The sequence below is a fragment of the Onychomys torridus genome, chromosome 8, assembly GCF_903995425.1.
Source record: "Onychomys torridus chromosome 8, mOncTor1.1, whole genome shotgun sequence".
In the NCBI taxonomy this organism is placed as follows: domain Eukaryota; kingdom Metazoa; phylum Chordata; class Mammalia; order Rodentia; family Cricetidae; genus Onychomys; species Onychomys torridus.
Genome location: NC_050450.1, coordinates 24,788,647 through 24,807,088, shown reverse-complemented (window position 1 = coordinate 24,807,088; position 18,442 = coordinate 24,788,647). Strand labels below are relative to the sequence as shown.

At 49.3% G+C, this 18,442-nt stretch overlaps 1 protein-coding gene across 2 annotated transcripts in view; it reads left to right on the top strand.

The window, feature by feature from the left end:
* Positions 1–752: 752 nt before the first annotated feature.
* Positions 753–18,442, top strand: part of Wwc1 (WW and C2 domain containing 1) — a 153,296-nt gene continuing 135,606 nt past the window's right edge. The window contains exon 1 of one of the 2 annotated variants that reach the window (XM_036195483.1): positions 753–1,361. In XM_036195483.1, coding sequence (XP_036051376.1) covers positions 1,243–1,361 — 119 coding nt within the window. In that variant the 5' untranslated portion in view covers positions 753–1,242. The remainder of the gene's footprint in view (positions 1,362–18,442) is intronic. The other variant, XM_036195482.1, reaches the window with a different exon arrangement.

Here is an 18,442-nt window from a genome sequence, read left to right as displayed (position 1 = left end):
CAGCTTCATGCCCCAGGCATAGTTAAATTCATATTAGGGAAACACCAGACCTAAGAGAGAGCAGAGAAGGGCAAAGCCAGAGGATCCTTGGCTGGATGAATGACTCCATCTCCTTTTTGTATTTAATTCGGTATTTTTAGTTTTTCAGGGCATTTATTTATTCTTGCTACAGGGTTTGCTATTTTGTTTCTCCTCCCCACCCCCACCCCCGTGTTTGCTATTTTGACTCAGCTTGGAACTTTTGGATTCAAACAATCCTCCTGCCTCAGCTTCTTGAGTAGCTGAGAGACAGGTGCACTTCACTATGACTGGCAAGATATGTCCTTCCTCCTTCTCCCCTGTCAACCGGTGGAAATCCTCTTAGGGAAGCAGATCCATGGCATTCCTAATTTTAGGGACCCTAAGGAAAGCCAGCTACATTTGCAAATTACGGAGGGGAGGGTTGAAACAACGTGGGGAGAATTAAATAGGGGGGAGACAGATGGTGTGAGTGCTGGGGGAAGGGAGGAGAGATCCTGGAAAACTTATGTTCTCCGATTTGCAAGAATGTTTTCACTTAACCACTTCTTGCCTGACTCCTCAACTCTATATCACAGAAAACAGGGTGTGTCAAGATTTGGGACCACCAGTACCAAGAGCTTGGACCCTAGGCGTGCAGAGAGGCTAGCCTCCCGGGGCAGCGCAAAGGTGGTCGGCGTTTGGGACTGTCCCACGAGGGGGCGCGTCTCGGGCTCTAGGACCCGCCCTCGCGGCGCTAGGCGCGGGGAGGAGACCCGGGGAACCCCGGAGCCCAGCGCTCCGCCTCCCGTTTCCGGGGCAGCGCAGTTACCTGCACCGCCGGAGCCACACCTGGCGGAGGCAGAAGTCTCGGGGCGCGCGGCGGGGCTCCGGCAGCGGCTGCGGGAGGCGGCGGCGTGGAGCGCGGCGCACGGCGGCGGAGGCAGGCGACAAGCGGCGGCTCGGGCCGCTCTCCCGGCCGGCTGGCCACACACTCGGGCCGGCTGGGCGCCGCGGCGGGCGCACATGGCAGCGTGAGAGGCGGGTGGCGCGGGGTTGGGGCCGCAGGGCCGCATGGACAGCGGCGCCACTCCGGCCGGCCCCCGTTAGGGCCCCCGATCCTCGGGCGCCACCCCCCGATCATGCTGCCTCGGCCACCGCCTGGACCCAAAGCGGCCGGCCCGAGTCGCTGAGCCCCGCGGCGGCCGCGAGCTGCATGGGGGAGCGCGGGCCGCGCTCGGGAAGATGCCCCGGCCGGAGTTGCCCCTGCCGGAGGGTTGGGAGGAGGCGCGGGACTTCGACGGCAAGGTCTACTACATAGACCACAGGAACCGCACCACCAGCTGGATCGACCCGCGGGACAGGTAGGACCCGGGGTGCTCGGACCGGGACCCGGCACCGCGCCTGGGCCGCACCTGCCCTTGGTGTGCAGGGGAACTCTGCGTGCCTCTTACAAGGTCTTAGTTTGCTCCCCTCCACACCCTCGCCCCTTTTTGGGCTGCACTCCTGCCCTAAGAGCTGCAGAGAAGGGCGGACGCCAAGCGGGCCGCCCGCAGCCAGCCCCAGGTGGAGGACTTAGGCCCCAGTGGCACCTGCCCAGAGTTTTGACCTTAAGCTCTAGCGGAGTCCCCGACTCCCTTAGAAAGAGGGGTCTGGACAGGATGAAGGCAAAGACCAAGCCAGGTGAAATGAACCTTCCCTGGGGACTCCCCTGGCTGAAAGGGGGTGGTTTTGGCATTGAGGGGTGGTTAGGGAGCCCGAGGGTCGCTAGGAGACTACTGGAGGATGGACATTCTGCCTGGCAAAGAGAAAGCAGCTTTTTGACAGGTGCTTCGTTGGCTGCTGAGAAAAGCTTTGGAGCAAGTCTGGGGAAGCCGGAGGTGGGAGGGGAAGGAGGGAGCGGGGGAGGGTAAGAGAGGGAGACTGGTTCTCCAGGAATCTCACAGCACGCCGGTAGCTGCTAGGATGCAGATGGAGGTGAGAGGCCTCTGGCAAAACCCTGCCTGTAGCCTCCTCTCCCCTCTCATCCTCTGGGGCCAAGGCTTCTCAGCCAGCCCTGACCTTGGTGGCCACTTCGCTGGGTGTAGTTTTTACTGAGACAGGTAGAGTGTCCCAGGAATGTTGAATTTTCACCTGGTCTGTGACCTTGACGGTTAGGTGCCAGTGAAGCAACCCAGGACCCTTCATCTCTTGTGGTTCAGATAAGGGGAGCTGAGAAGTCCAGGATGGACCATCTATCAAGATGGGGGTTAAAAGTTAAAAAAAAAAAAAAAAAGCAGGAAGCAATGAGTTCAGTTTCTCTTGAGTATATTCATTCATTCATGATTTCAAGAGTGCCTACTCTTTGCTCAGCACTGGTCTTCTTCCTGTAATTTGGAAGAGAAAGTTTTGATGCTACAGAATGGTAGGCAGGCTGCTTTCGTCTTTTGGCCTCAGTTTCCCTTTGTGTCTGCCTGATAGTTTGCTTGGAAGGGAAGGAGTAATAGAACTCAAGAAGACAGGCCAACCAGGGCTGCATAGTGAGACCTTGTCTCAAAAAAAAAGTTGGAAAGCCTATAGAAGGTGCAAGCCTGACTCCTCCTCCCCACACGCCCCCCAACACCTCTCTCTCTTTCAGTGCTTAATAATGGTGTGTGTGCACGCATGTGTGTGTGTGCCCCTGGAGGCCAGTGGCACCTGCCCAGCTTGTGAGAGTCATTGGCTCTTTCCACCTGGCAGCCTCCGGTGACCAAAGGCAAATGCCTTTATCCTCTGGGCCGTTTCACCAACTCCCATTTCCCCTAATGTATTTAATATTTATATATTTTGGTGGTTTTTTTAAAAAAATTTTTTTCTTTGTTTTTTTTGGGGGGTTGCGGGGGAGGTGGTTTCAAGACAGGGTTTCTCTGTGTAACAGTTCTCCTGGAACTCGATCTATAGACCAGGCTGGCCTTGAACTCACAGACATTCTACTGCCACTGCCTCAAGAGTACTTGGATTAAAGGCATATATTTTAGATAAGATCTTGCATTGTAGCCTTGGCTGGCCTGTAACTCAAGGAGATCTGCCTGCCTCTGCCTCCAGAGGGCTGGGATTAAAAGTACATGCTACTGCACCTAGCCCATTTTCCCATTTTTACTTTTTTTTTTTTTCTTTTTTTCCGAGACAGGGTTTCACTGTGTTATTTTGGTGCCTATCCTGGACCTCACTCTGTAGACCAGGCTGGCTTCGAACTCACAGAGATCCGCCTGGCTCTACCTCTCGAGTGCTGGGATTAAAGGCATGCGCCACCACCGCCCAGCCATTTCCCCATTTTTAAACATAAGAGAAAATCGGAAAGCCAGGGATGTGATTTGCTCTACCTTGTTGCTCTTCCCACTTCCTAAGCTGTTATTCTGCTCTGACTCTGTAACCTCTAAATTTGCCCTGGGTTCTTCCCCAGGCCCCTCAGGTCAAGGTACATACCCCAGGGGCTCGAGAACTGTGTTGGTGACCTGGACAGACCCTTCCCTTGTCTTCTCCTTAGAACAGACAGCTTTAAGCTCATGTGTCCTACACCATAAGTCCCTGCAGCTGAGCCTGGTGCTGATAGCAATAGGGTGTCATGCTGGTGGGTGAGGACTACCCTGCCAGCCTTGATCAGCCATGCATCTGAGGGAATAATACAACACAGAAAACTTCTCAAAAATGCCAGTAATCCTCTGCCCTTGGAAGAGGGCAAGTGAATAGCTCCCAAGAATTGACTCGGCTAGAACATAAGATCCCAGGTTGTAAAGTTGTATACCACATTCATAACTTTTTGGTATAACTACCTGAAGTATTGCTTAATGCTAGGCTTTATATCAACTCACTTAAAAAATTTTGTATCACTTTAACAAATGGGAAACTATTAACATATATTGCCATTAATAGAAAAGAACCTTAAAAAAATATTCTACTTTATCTAGATACTATGCCTTACCTTCTGCAGTGAGCCAGGCCCAACCAAGCAACCTCTGTTTTTTAGGGTTTCTCTGTAGCTTTGGAGCCTGTCCTGGACTAGCTCTGTAGCCCAGGCTGGCCTCGAACTCACAGAGATCCACCTGCCTCTGCCTCCCGAGTGCTGGGATTACAGGTGTGCACCACCGCCGGGCGTTGCTTGTGTTCTTTAGTTTTCTACTCCCTGCTCATCCCACCTGCACTGGGTTCCTACACGGCCTCTGAGCTTGGGGTCAGGACTGAGGAATCACTCTGGTGGCCAGCATTGAGTTTTGGGATGGAGCTGCGCAAAGGATGTTTGCTTCTCTGTCTTTGAAATCTCTTGTATACCTGGTTAAGGGTTCTGCCTTTTAACCCTGCCTGTGTGGGCATGGGCTCATGGCTTAAGCTCTGTGAGTGAGGTTTGAGTGCTCCATGGGTGATGGAAGAAGAGGTTGGCTAAGTGTTGCCTTGTCCATGGGGCTCCCAGAACTATGATTTCAGCCTTTCAGTTTCTCCTTACCCTAGATGATTATGAGGGAGAAGAAGCTATGATAGAGATTGTCTGGGAGCGTAAGCAGGGGGGCAATTTAACAAAGCTGAGAAGAGCTGACCTTTTTTGTTGGGGGGTGATTAGGGAGGGGAAGCAGATTTTCCCTGAGTAGTTAGTCACAGCTTTACAACTAGTTAATGGTGGGAAGCAAACAAATGAAAAATCACACTTAAGGAAATCTCACTCCTTAAGAGCGTGTGTATCTGAGCGAACATCACAGCCCATGCCCACCCATTCCCCTGAATTTCAAAGAAGTCACTCAGATGGTCCTTCAGTTGGAAAAGGGATTTCTCAGCCACCAAGGACAAAATAGTGTCTCCGGTTACCAACCCTAAAGAATGTCTTGGCACATTCCACCCTCTGGGACTAAGCTGTTTTGTGTGCTGTCCGTGGAGCTGCTGGGGGTAGAGAATCCAGTTTTCAGTTCCCCCTTTCACCAGGGGGGTGGAAGAGCAGCCAAGCAGCCAGCTTTGCCAACTCTCTCCCCTTCTCACCCAGCGAAGACCGACCGGGAGGCTGGAATTCCTGAGGACGGTTGTCCCAACAACGGGAGAGGGTCCAGTGGGCAGCTTGGACCCTGCCCACTGGGCCAAAGGCTGCAGTAGCACCCAGGCTTTACCCAAGTCAAGGCCAATCAGGGGAGGGACAGGTCCCTAGAGAACCAGGTGCTGCTGCAGGCCATACCTGAACACCCCTTAGAGCTGGGTGCCTTTTGCCGCTGAGCATAGGTGTTTCTGGAAGCTGCCAGCAAAGGAGCAGCCTCCCACATGTGTTCAGCTTTGCAGTATATAAAAACAAATGCACCAATTGTTCGCTGAGGAAGAGTGGACCATGGGACTGGCTCTACAGAGGACATTCCTGGCTTTGTGTTTAAATCTTGCAGGAACTCCCTGAGAACTCTGAGCATTTTCTGGGTTGGAGCAGAAAGTCCTGGAGACCCATGTAGCTCAGGACTTGGCCGTCTCTCCCACCATCGAACTGCCTACTGTTTGTCAACCTGTTCAGGAATAAGTTTTGTGATAGGAGCTTGAGTCTCTAGGGGTAGTCTTCACCTTCTAGGCCCTGTTAGTCTGTAGACCAGCAAGACTCTTTCCCAAGTGCACAGGAGGTTTTCTCTATGGAATTCTGGGTCCAGTGAACTCCAGAATCATACCTCCTGCCATAGACAAACTTGCAAACTGCTTGCTTGTCTCCCTCTCTCAGCCCTCTGAGTGGTGGAGAGCAGATAATGGTTGAGTGTTCACTGTATTCAGGTCTACTGAGAGCTTTACATGGGTCATTAGTTCTGTAAATCCTCCCATCAGCCCTGGGACTTGAATTATCTGAGGTTCTGGGAGACTAAATGCAGTGAAGCCACACAATTTTATTTACTTATTAATTTTAACAGCACTGGGATTGGACCTCAGGCCTCTGGCTTGCTTAGCAAAATGCTCTACCACTGAGATACTATCCCAGGTGGAATCACCCAACTTTTGTAAAACTATATGAATGTTAGACAGGCTGAGTGTAGATAGAACCTGAATTTTCTAGTTTATGCACTTATTTATTTATTTAGTGGTGTTGGGGTAGAGACCACATTTCTAACGACTGCACCATTCAGCCTCCAGCTCCAGCCCACTGAGCTGCTGACTCAGGACCTCTGCTCCACTGTGGCAGGCAGGAATTTGGCCTTGGGAAATGGAACTGAGCCAAGAATGGTTTCACTTACCTGTGACCATTCTGGTGTAGCCACGGTGAACCAGGGGGCAAGTATGGATCATGGAAAGAGGGGTGAGCCTTTGGATCCTGGTTCTGCCGCTTGCCTTCTAGTGACCTCGACACGTTTACATATCCTCTCTGCACCCTGGTTTTGCCTGCTTCATTTTTATTGTTTGTTTGTTTTTGCATGAGCAGTTACATACAAACCCTCAAAGGAGGCTATTCACTTTGAATAAGCAGAAGCAGGTAGGTTGGCCGGCCCGCATGTAAAAGGTGCCTGAGAATGTCAGTTCTTCAGCTTTTACTAGGAAAAGTACCTGTGAAACACCTAAGTGAACCCGCGAGTCTCCACCCAGCTGTGCAGCTGGAAAGCGCCTTTCTGATGATGTAATCCAGGCTTCTGATTTCACCGATGAAACTCGGACAAGTGACTTACCCAAGGTCACACAGCAAATTAATTTCAGCCTTGAGTAAAGGTCATCTCTCTTCTTTCTCTTAGGGAAACTTTCCCCTAAATACCAGCTCCCGGTTCTCCTAACCTGTGGTGATTTGGTGAACTGTTCCTCATTATCACTTTCGTCTGGGCTAGACAAGCAACTTTCACTGGCGTTTGCCACATGTGGACAGTGAGAACGCCAGTGATCACAGGAGAATTACTATTCTTACCGGTTAAAGTGGATGTAAGGACACTGGCTGCCTGTCGTCACCTTCCAACTTTACATTGTGACATGCTTGCTTAGGTGGGAGTGTCACAGGCCTGCTGGGGAATTTGCCCCAAGCTGTGTATTTCATGCTTACACTCCTAATGTCCCATACATATACACCAATACCTGTATGCAGGTAACTTGAGAGGTTTTTCTACCGGTATGCAGGCCTGAGTTTAGCCAGATGTGATGGAATATCCCCATAATCCCAGCACGCAGGAAGCTGAGGCAAAAGAATACTGAGTTTGAGGCTAGCCTGGGCTATGTAATCACATGATATCCCTACATATTCCATGAACATCTACTAAGCAAGGGAACATCTCATGTCAGGTCCAAGACATAGTTGGATTATAAAACACTACTTGAAGTAAACGAGAAGAAAGAAGAGGTGTGGAAGCCCACAAATGCCTAAGAGACGCCATGTGTTGAATTTTCACTCTGAGCCACTCTATGGGTTTAGCATTTGTAGTAGGATCTCATTTAATCCTTTCAACAGTATGAAGTCGATGGTATTACCCTTCCCATCTTGAGATGGAGAAACTTAGAAAGTTTAAGTAATAATTAATACCCAGCGAGGGGAACCTCTCAATCAATACCCCTGTCTAGTAGTGTAGCCTGCTCCAGCTTACCCACCCACGTCAGGCCCACAACAGCCCTTTGGACAAGCTAGGTTTTGGTTACTGCATACTCTGGGAATGAGCAAATCTGATCTCATGGATCTCAGGGAAGATGCTGCTAAAGTCCCTTGATAGGAGGGGCCAGTGGGGGGGGCCCCATGGCAGCTTAGGAGACTGTTTAGAATCTCTTTTACCTTCTGGGCACAGACGCAGTGGGGAGGAGAGACCACAGAGGTGGGCAGAGGCTCTGAAAGATGGGAAGTTGTGCAGCGAGGTCAGGGTTGTTTCCCAGTGGCTTGGACAAATCGCCTGCCATCCAGGGAATGAGTAATGGAGGAAGCAGCTCTTCCCGGTCCCCATCCCTCCCCCTTCTAGGAGAGGGCTTAGCCAAACTGACCTGGTTTTCCAGTCCCTAGGGTCCCAGGTAGCCGTGAGAGAAATACTGCCCTTTTGAAGAGAGAGAATCAAGTTGCCTTAGTTACCAGGAAGGCTGACATGTCAAATGCAGGTGCACGCAAGGAGAGAGGCTTGACTATGCTTCAGGGAGAATCCATGGTCAGGATTTTGATGGCGTTTTTAGGGAATGCTAACTTAGTGGCCGGACCACATAGAGTGTCAGGAGCTCTCTGATGACATGTGGCAGCTTCTCAGCTCTCCCTACCGCAGCCTCTCAGCAAGGGGCCCAGATAAGTGGAATCGGCTTCGCTTAAAGTGGCTTCAATAGCATTTCTGTCACTTTGATAAGGGAGCCCTTTTCTACCTGGATAGGACCAAGAGCAGGACCGGAGCTGAATCTACATGAGAATACCACGCTGAGCCTCTCCCAGGCTTGAATCCTTGTTTCAGAATGTGATAGTGGGAGAGAAAACTAGGATTTTTTTATTAATTACCCTCTACATACAAGCCATTTAAGCCTCTAGCTCCTTGGCACAAAACTTCTTACCAAAATAATGCAGTGGGATGGGAGGGTAGGGTAGACATTCACTGTGGTTGGGCTAGAAGAACATTCTGTAAAAATGCTGGTCTGGGAAGAGTAGATGGGTAGAGAGAGTGACGGAGGGAGAACAAAAAGAGCAAGTGTGTGGGGTCACGTGCTCCCCCTGCCCCCACCCCCAGTGCCTCCTAGATGCTTCTACCCATGACATCTCCCAGTTGGGAAGAAACGGGATCTTTCAGTTTCAAATGTCTGCCAAAGAAAAGGGACGGAGGCTTAAGTTCTCACTCAATGGTCAGCCAGGGAGGGGGGAAATGAAGCTGCCTCAAGATTAGGGACACCTTTGTTGGCTTTTTCTTTCTCTCGGGCCTCCATTCATCACTCACTGGCAGCAGGGACACCAGACCAGCGGCAGCTGCTGACTTTCCCCAGCCGGCTGCCTGCTGTTGTCTCTCCCTGGTTTGGTGGCAGTCTCCCCACCCCCCAACACCTTGGCTTCTGGTGTTCTTGGGCCATCATTGGGGTGTCCCTGGGATTCACCGACTGGCAACTGACTTGGAGGGATAAAATGACAAGATTCAGGCATCAGGTGTCTGTTCTGGGGAGATGATTAGGACAGCCTTCCCACCCTGCCTCTATGGTTGGTTGCTGTATCAAGCGCCCTGAGTGTGTTACTGTGTACTCCGGGAACTGCTTGCAAGTGTGTGGCTTGCCTCTGTGTCAGGAAGCAGTACTGAGAGCCCTAACTGGCGCGGAATGATAGTGATGTTCAAGAAAAATGACTATTTGTAAATGCTGTTCATCCAGCATCTGTCATGCGCCAAGCCCTATTGTGCACCATAGTTCCCGGCATTTTGCAATTAGGGAAACTGAGGTAGAAAGATGCCAAGCAACAATTCCAAGGTCATGCAGGTGCAAGGGGGTTAAGATTTCAAAGCCTTACTCCTTCCACCCCTGTATACTCTTCCTTTGGGTTCTGGGAAAAAGGGAAGGCAAAGAGAAGGGACCTTAGTAACTACAGCAAAGAAGTAGACATGGCTGTCAGTGATACACTTTGTCACTATAGAGAAAAATACATGCGCGGTTTTATATATAACTTACCAAAAGTACCTATCCCATTAGTCCGTGCACTTCATAAAGATCGCTGGAGAGCAGTAAGTAAGTCTAGGCTGGCCCTCCCCTCTTGCCTCCGGCAAATGACATTGAACCACCTCTTCCTTCTCAGCTGTAAAATAGGGAGATGTAACATAGGCTATGCCTACCCCAAAGGTTTATCTGGGGACGAGATGATACCGATGTATAAGATCACAGCACACTGCCTAATATCATGCTTTGTAGGTCAAGCCACTATGAGTTAGACTAACTTACCTACCTGTGTGTCCATAGAGGGGCTAACCCCACTGTTTCCTCCCTGCCAGCTAATGTCTCTTGAGGGCCATAGCTCACCTGAGCCATGCTGACATTAGTGCTGCCAACCATCTTAGCAGCACTCATTGTATAAATAAATCAATAAACTTTTCCTCATGGGTCTTATCAGAGGCAAGCCCTTCTTTGGAATTTCTTGAGTGGAGTGACTTGCGGGTGAGCTGGCACCAGGACTGTGTGTGTGAAGCAGGAGGAATGAATTGTGATGGCCAAGGCTTTACATAGGAGCATTCTCGTGGAACTTCCTTTTCAGCGGGTCAGTGCCCTCCATGTCTTTCCTTTTAGCTGCTGGAGAATCTGGGGATTTGGGAGTGCTGGAGGTGCAGAAGGGCCCTGGCATTTATCAGTCCCACCCAGCCAGGTGTCGGCCATTCACTCCACAGGTATTTATGGAGTGCTTACGATGCTGGGGATCAGAGCAAAGTCCCACTGCAGTGGGGTGGATGCTTGGTTGAGGAAGACTAGCCAATGGTTAAACAGATAGTTGCATTATGACCTGGGACTTGGTTCTCTTGAATTCCTTTACCCACGTGAGGAAAATAGACATGCCATGCTGGTGGTATGAATCTGGATTTGGAAACTAAAGACCTTTGTGTGCCTGCCATAGGTGTTACTTAGAGCTAGCTGGTGGTGAGCTGCTTTGAGTACTGGGAAAGTAAGTTGTGCAATACAGAGTCTCCAATTCATTGAATTTACTACAAATTGGAGAGAGAGACGTAGCAGCCTCGAACTATGTTTAGCAAACACAGCTAAAGGTGCCAGGCCCTTTGAGCCCATTTCCCTTCTCCCTGTCTCATCCCGACACATCCCGTCACTTAACAAATAGTTATTGGACGGTGTGTCTGGAATATGGCAGCCTGCATTCCACACTGATGACTCAGCACTGAATATGACCTCAAAAGTTGTTGCCTTTGTGAGGTTCACCTTCTAGAAGATGTCAGAAGGCCCTAGAGAGTACTAAGAAGGCTTGGAGGTGGAGCTGGGTTCTGGCTCTAGAATGTTTGTGTCCAACAGGTCTCCTGGTCAGGTCTGTACCCTACACCTTGAGAACTGATATCTTGACTCATCTAACCATGGCGATAAGCTAAGAGTGGGTACCATGGTGAAATGAGTATAGGTAGAGTCATGTGGCGTTCCTCCCTACACCAGAGGGCCTGAGGAAGTAGTTTCATCGCCCTTCCGTGATGGTTTGGAGTATCCTTGTTCTGGTTTTGATAACCAAATCATGTGCTTACTTTTAAAATTATGTAGCCCAGGCTGACTTTGAACCTCTGATCTTCGTGCTTCCACCTACTGAATACTGAGATTGTAGGCCTATACCATGAAACCTGCATACCTAGGCCTGTGGGGCTTTCTTGTACATGTTGGAGTAGAGCACATAATCTGAGAAGGTTCCAGAAGCCTGGAGATGTAATCTCTTTTTGCTAGAATGTATAGAATTTCTCTGTCCATGACTGCCCTCCCTGCTAAGCTGTGCACTGAGGAATTCAGAGCTCCCCCACCCCTGAAAATTCCCATCACTTTCACTCCAGAAAGTGCAGGGGGGGTCATGTTGGGTAAAGGCTAATGCCTCCTCCTGCTGTGGAGTCCTCACCACAGTCCTCTAGGAAACCTTACCTTCACTGCACTGGCCAGTACTGCACAGTCTTTGGAGCAGTTCTGTGTGGCCAGTAGAACTGATCTTCATCAACTTATGAACATTCTAATATCATGCTCCTGTGTTGACTGTTCAAGCCCTTCTTTAGACACCCCACTGTCATTTGACATCTTTGCATTGTGTTCTAGCTCTCAGGGGCATTGGAAAGTCTTCCCCCATCTTCCTTGCCTTGGCTCTGTAGCACCTTATGAGCTGCGTTAGAAGAGCAGGGTCACCTGGGGCTTCTCGGTTCTAGTTATTGGATAGTTCAATGGCTGGTGTGTAGCAGGAGTATTTGAGTCAGAAGGTGCATGCTTCAGGACCAAGAGTATTGGGTTCTCTCTCTCTCTCTCTCTCTCTCTCTCTCTCTCTCTCTCTCTCTCTCTCTCAGCAGGGTTTCTTTGGCAGTCTTGGCTATCCTAGAACTAGCTTTGTAGACCAGGCTGGACCTTTGATTTCTTTGCATAACAGAAAATGAGGGGATGTTACTGGAGCTAGGGAACAAAAAAAAAAAAGGACAGTAGTTCCCAGCTAATGCTACATATTAGAACCACCCATCACTGGTGGAAATGTTCAAAATCTGCACATAGTCCTCTCCTGGAGATTAGGGCTTCGTTGGTCCAGGTTACAGCCTGGTTGGAATTTCTAGAAAATGTCCCATTGAGAAAAGGGTATGCTGGGTGCCCACTTGTAACTTCAACACTCAAGACAGTGGCTCTCAACCTTCCTAATGCTGTGACCTTTAAAATAGTCCCTCATGTTGTGGTGACCCCCAACCATAAAATTATTTTCGTTGCTACTTCATAACTGTAATTTTGCTACTGTTATTAGTTGTAATGTAAATATCTGTGTTTTCTGATGGTCTTTGGTGACTGTTGTGAAAGGGTTGTTCGATCCAGAGGTTGAAAAATGCTGACTCAGAAAGTAGAGACCAGAGGGTGGAGAGTTTGAGGCCACCCTGGGCTACATAGCAAGTTCCAGTTCAGCTTTCGGTGCATGGGCAAGACCCTACCTCAAAAAGAAAAATAGAATGGGAAATCCACAGTTGACTCTGGGGTGCATCTAGATTGGAGAATCACAGCTATAGTTAAATATCTACTTTCCGGTCAAATTTGAATGAGATTGTGCGAAAGTATCACATAAAGGGCACGCACATGAACATCATCTCAAAACTTATCATTATACAGTTCTACTTGGGAGAAATTGAGGTGATTCAGGAAGTGTTAAAAAAAAAATAGTTGCCAGAAGTGGAGACGTGTGTATCTAGGGAACGTCACGGTGTAGACCTCCTCCTCCTTCTTAGAGACCCTGTTTTGCTTAATGGAGCTCAATCAGGTGATTTGGATCCAATCACCCTTGCTTGGCAGGAACCAAGTCTTGGTGTGGTTTTAGGGGCATGGGTAGCCAGTGAGTGGGCTTGGTCTGGAGCCTTTTGCTCGGCCACTGGAACATCCTTTGGGATGTTTGTTTTGACTTCGCTAGAAGTCAAGTGGGTCACCTCGGACTTAAGTTTACTGAGCAGGAAGTGTGTGGCCATGCTTGGATTGTCTTGTCATTGGGAAGAAGAGAATCTAAAACTTCTGAGCCAAGTGTGCTGGCACTCACCTGTAACCCCATACTTGGAAGCCCGAGACAGGGGAACACAAGAAGTTTGTGGCCAGCCTGGGCTATTCCATGAAACCCTGCCTTGAAAAGAAAAGGAAAAACAAAAAACAAAACAAAAAGAAAGAAAGAAGGGAAAAGAATTCCCTGGGTTTTTTTTTTTTTTTGTGTGTGTGTGTGTGTGATTCCTGATGGGCACTAAACAAGGAATGGCTGCGGCAGTGCACAGAGGCAGACATCCTGCCAGCACTCACAGTTATCAAACAAATGATGGCCAACTCCGAAAACAAACCCTTAACTCTGAACAAACTCATCGAACAGAGTGATGGCGGACTATGAGAACACAGAGGGCAGTGCATTAGAAAATAGCCTACCGTGTCAACGACACCAAAGATCAAGGTGCACAGTTGGAAAGATTCGTAGGTAGGAAAGTAAGTTTTTCCCTTTAGTTTAGATAAGACCCATCCACATTGACCACCTCTTCACCTCTTTAGCCTTCCTTCATTACAGCCACGAGTCCCTGGCACAAGACTGGCAATAAACAATATTCCTGACTTTCGCCAGGGAAGTTTCTCCCCCACTCCAACCCCAAGGCTGTATGATCTGTTGACCTCGTGTGTCACTCTAGAGAGTGACTCAGATGCAGATTCCCTGCACTATCCAATCTAGTCCACACCTCTAGATGAGATCCAGACCCAACATCCCAGTGCTTAGGATGGAATCTTAGGTTGGCTCACTACTGCCCGAGGGGGTAGATCCGGGCAAATCACAATAGAAGCCAAAGAGAACTGTCATCCCCCTCAGGCCCCTATAGCTCACGATCCCTTCTTGGCTGACAATTTTGTTTATTTATTTATGTACACACACACACACACACACACACACACACACACACACACACCAAAAAAAAAAAAAATGTGCCTTCACCCCTTCCTCCACACAAACGTACACATACACATTCATACTCACAAAACACATAAGCAATCATTAGTCCTTTCTTGGCACCACAAAAATAAGAAAATGCACAAAATTCCCCAGCTTTCTCATGCATACTTACATATCTTGTGTTAGGGATGATTTCAGGAAGATGGCCAAGTTGTAAAACTACTATGCAAAATTCTCATGCCTCCTGCTTACTGTTGCATGTGTTTGCTTGACTTGTGTGTTCTCTCTCTCTCTCTCTCTCTCTCTCTCTCTCTCTCTCTCTCTCTCTCAACATACAGCTTAAAGGCTCTGTATGAAATGTAAATACTTACAACCAGAGAACTAGAGGTATTTCCAATTTCTTTCAGTTTGAGTATATTTGCACGCACATTGTATATCTTGGGGTTATGGGCCAAGTCAAAACACAATATTCATTGGTGCTTCATGGACACCCTTGCATGCACAGGCTGAATTTTCAGTAATTTAGCTCATGTGACATGGATCTGTGGGGTGGCACTTTCCATTTGCATGGAATGTTCATGCTCAACATTTTCAGATTTCTGAGCAGTTGGGGGCTAGGGATGTTCAACTTTCAGTATTCAGAAAACCATCTTATTTAAAATAAGTTGTAATAAGATCAATCCACATGAATCTATTAAATGGGTAACAGAATTTACTAAGATATAAATTGAGGCAAAACACTCATGATTACAGAATGGAGTAGACAGCAGAAGTCATCCTCTGATCTGACTAATGAGGAGTGAATCCACCTTGCAGGCAGGAGCAGGGAGAAGGGGCCTGTCTCCTCCCCTCTCCAGCTCTTTATCAGAGGTCAAGTACAATGGCGGGAAGCACCGCCTCCTTTGGGCCCTATAGCCCAGGGTCATGGGTGGAGCAAATACCACTACAAAGTTGGAATCTTTTTGTTTTTCAAATTTTAATTTTACAAAGCGTCCCCACCCTCACAGGGCCAGTACTCAGGAGATGGAGTTATCAAATTCTCAGCACTCTGCTTCTAGCCTATGTGGGTCAGGACAGTCCCGAGCCTGCCCTGCACTCAGCTGTTCCCCTTGCATGGCTCCTCCACCTCCCATTATAACCACTGGGACCCCACTTGGAGGACACTGGTTCCCTGAGACCCGCCTTTCCTGCCTCCCTTCTTCTGCTGGTTTGGAGAATGCCTGCATTAAGAAGTTCTGATCTAGTCAGCGAGGCTGTAGCTCACATAGGATAGTGCTTGTCTAGCATGCACGAAGCCCCAGATAGAACAAGTTAGATGGTGCTTTCCTGCAATTCCAGCATTTAGATGGCAGGTCAGGAGTTCAAAGTCATCTTCATACACATAATAAGCTTGAGATCAGCCTGGGCTACATGAGACCCTGTCTCAAAAACCAAAAGGTCCATTCTGGTCCAAAACCCCAGTGGCCTATTGAAGACCAAGCCTAGAAAAGCAAAACAGTGCAAGGACTGGGGTGGTAGGGGTGGGGAGAGGGGTGCTTGGTGGTTCTCTGGAAGCCAAAGATAAGAACCCAGGCCCACCTGGGGCAGATGGGAGCCTCAACAAGAGACTGGGAGCAACTGAGGTACCCCTACTCTTCCCTCTGTCCTCCCCGAATCCCCGTGTATGAACCTACCTTTTACTAACCTGCAACATTGGCGAACTCTTAAATACTCAGAAATACCAGTAGTTAGTATTCTACTATAGTGTTCTTATGCTGGTGACCCAACTGGTGTGTGTGGCCCTAGCTAACCTCAGTCTACACACAAGCAACAGAACTGCAGACTAAAAAGCTATGGGACAGGCTTTGAACTGGAGTCAAAGTGGTACATAGTCACGTACTGACCATAGCAGCTGTTCACTAGGGCCATGTCATCAGCCGTAAGCATCTGTAGGGCGCCCCTTCTCAGAACCACAAAAGCAGTTGTTCTAAAGCTTGTGGCAATGCACAGGGCCTGGTGGCTACTGCATCTGAGCATTTGTTTTGGTCCAGACCATCCTCCGTGGCAAACTCCTGTTTATTCGCAAGAACGCTATCCGCTACTCTTCTTTAGGGTATGAGCTTTAGGTCAGCCAGCACTTGACCACTGCCTCAGAGCTTTTGAGAGGCGCCCACTGAATCAACATCTGCATTCATTAAACTGTTTAAATTACACATTCATGGTACACTATTTACTGCTACAGCGAAGTGGTTCAATGGCGTGCACGTGTTATGTAACAGTCTGCATGGGCTGCAAGCTCGGCCCTTGAGTGTTGAGCATCCCAGGTGGTGTGGCCTCCTTTCTTGGTACAGCCCGAGCCTCCTGTGAGCTCTGATCTAGGGTACACCACACGGTTGAGGTGTCACTTTTACAGCCAGCTATAAATGCTATCAGAAAGGATCTTCGTAGCTATTCTCCAAACCCAACATGGAGTAAGGTATTGTAGCTGGGTGGGTTGGGATGATGGAATTCTCCTGATTAGGGGTTCACACCTGCTGAGAAAATGCAAGGCCATGAGGCCACATGACGCTGACCAGCAGGGCTGGATGCCAAAGGTTAGTCAGGCCAAGCTGTGGAACTTGGTAACTGGGAACACAGGGCCAGTGATGGGGTCCTCCCAGGAGCAGTGTGTTTATTGCCTAGTGGTATGAGGAGATGCTGAGGTACTTAACATATCACAGAGGCAGGATTGCAGACCATGGACAGGGGCAAGATGAGGAGGCATTGAGGTTCCCAGCAAGCTTCCCAGGCAGGATCATGTGGGCCAGTTTCCTGGGAACAAGGGACTAAGGAGACATGAAGGTGGCCAAGGCTTGAGCTGACTAAGCCAGGGCCCTGCATGCAAACCTTTGCCGGAGCCTGGGGCCTCACGGGGTGACTCTTACTCTGGGGATTTCAACCAGAGGGTAGGAGCTAGCCAGAGGCATCAGAGTGCTGGTTGGCTTCTCCTAGCATGAAGGAGGCAAGGAAGTGTGGCTGGATTCCAGAAGTTTTTCCATTCCAGACTGGGACGCTGCCCTTCCTGGTAGGGCTCACCTGTGAACTGTGTTTCGGGGTGAGCAAGGACCTTGCCCCACACATTCCTGAGATAATATGCCCAGGCCCTGCCACTGCCTTCCCCTCACCTCCCATCTTCCTCAGAAATCCCTGTAGTGTGTGGGAGAGAGGCTGACACCCTTCCTGGGTTTATTTCTAGTGTGTTTCACATTGGTGTGTGTCTGTGTAAATGACCAAAGAACGAGTCAATAGCAGTCTGCCCAAAGTCCCCTTGGAATCATCCCAAGGAAATAAACCAGGATTCTGTCAAAGCCACAGAGAGCTTTCTCCCTTCCAGTCCTTCAATGTAGGATTTCCCAGAGTGTGGTCCCAGACATCCTTGTTAGTGTCCCCACACTACTGTGTGAGCCAAATAGAAGGAAATTCGGGGCTCCTGGGGAATCTGCATTTTCCTCCTTCCTTCCTTCCTTCCTTCCTTCCTTCCTTCCTTCCTTCCTTCCTTCCTTCCTCCCTCCTTCCCTCCCCCTCCCTCCCGCTTTCTTTCTTTCTTTCTTTCTTTCTTTCTCTCTTTCTCTCTCTCTCTCTCTCTCTCTCTCTCTCTCTCTCTCTCTCTCTCTCTCTCTCCTTTCTTTCTTTTCTCTCTTATGTTACATCCTGACCACAATTTCCCCTCCCTCCAACCCTCCCAGCCCTTCCCCACAGGGGATCTGCATTTTCAATATGTTTCCTAGTTGGTTCAAGTATGGCTGCCTTGAGACATTACTCTCATGTCCAGTGTGGCTCTTTTTCCCTAGAAGGTGCCCTATTAGACCTGCTTCTGTGGGGCCCACCTTCATGCTTCTATTGAGACCCTTCCCCCTAGCTTTCACTGTCTCCTGACTACTCCACGCAGTGGTGGGGTCTCGCCAGGCTTGGTTACAGTTTGGTACTCCTCAGTGAGAGAGGATACCTGTGAAGGGGCTGGCTGGCAGGCTGGGGATCCCCTGCAGAGAGGGGCCAGGAGCTCTGCTTCCTACCAACAGGGACAAGGAGAGCCCAAGCTGAGACTGGCAGGAGGCGTTGCTTCCCTGTTGGGAGCTGTGGGCACTGAGGTGTCCTTGGGGAAGCTATGGGTGTGTGTGTGTGTGTGTGTGTATTTGAGACAGGGCCTCAAACTTGCTTTGAAGTGAGTAGCTGAAGATGACCTTAAACTCCTGATCTTCCTACTCTCCCTCCGGGTGCTGGGATTACAGGCATACACATCATGCATGCTGGGTTTACGCAGTGATGGGGATCCAGCCCAAGGCTTTGTGCACACCAGTAAGCCCTAACAAGTGAGCTCCATGGCTAGTCCCTGTGTGTTTTTTAAGACAGTGTTTTATGTAGCGAGGCTGGTCTTGAACTCCTGCTCTTCCTGCCTCCGTCTCCAAAACGCTGGTGTTATAGGAATGTGCCACCACA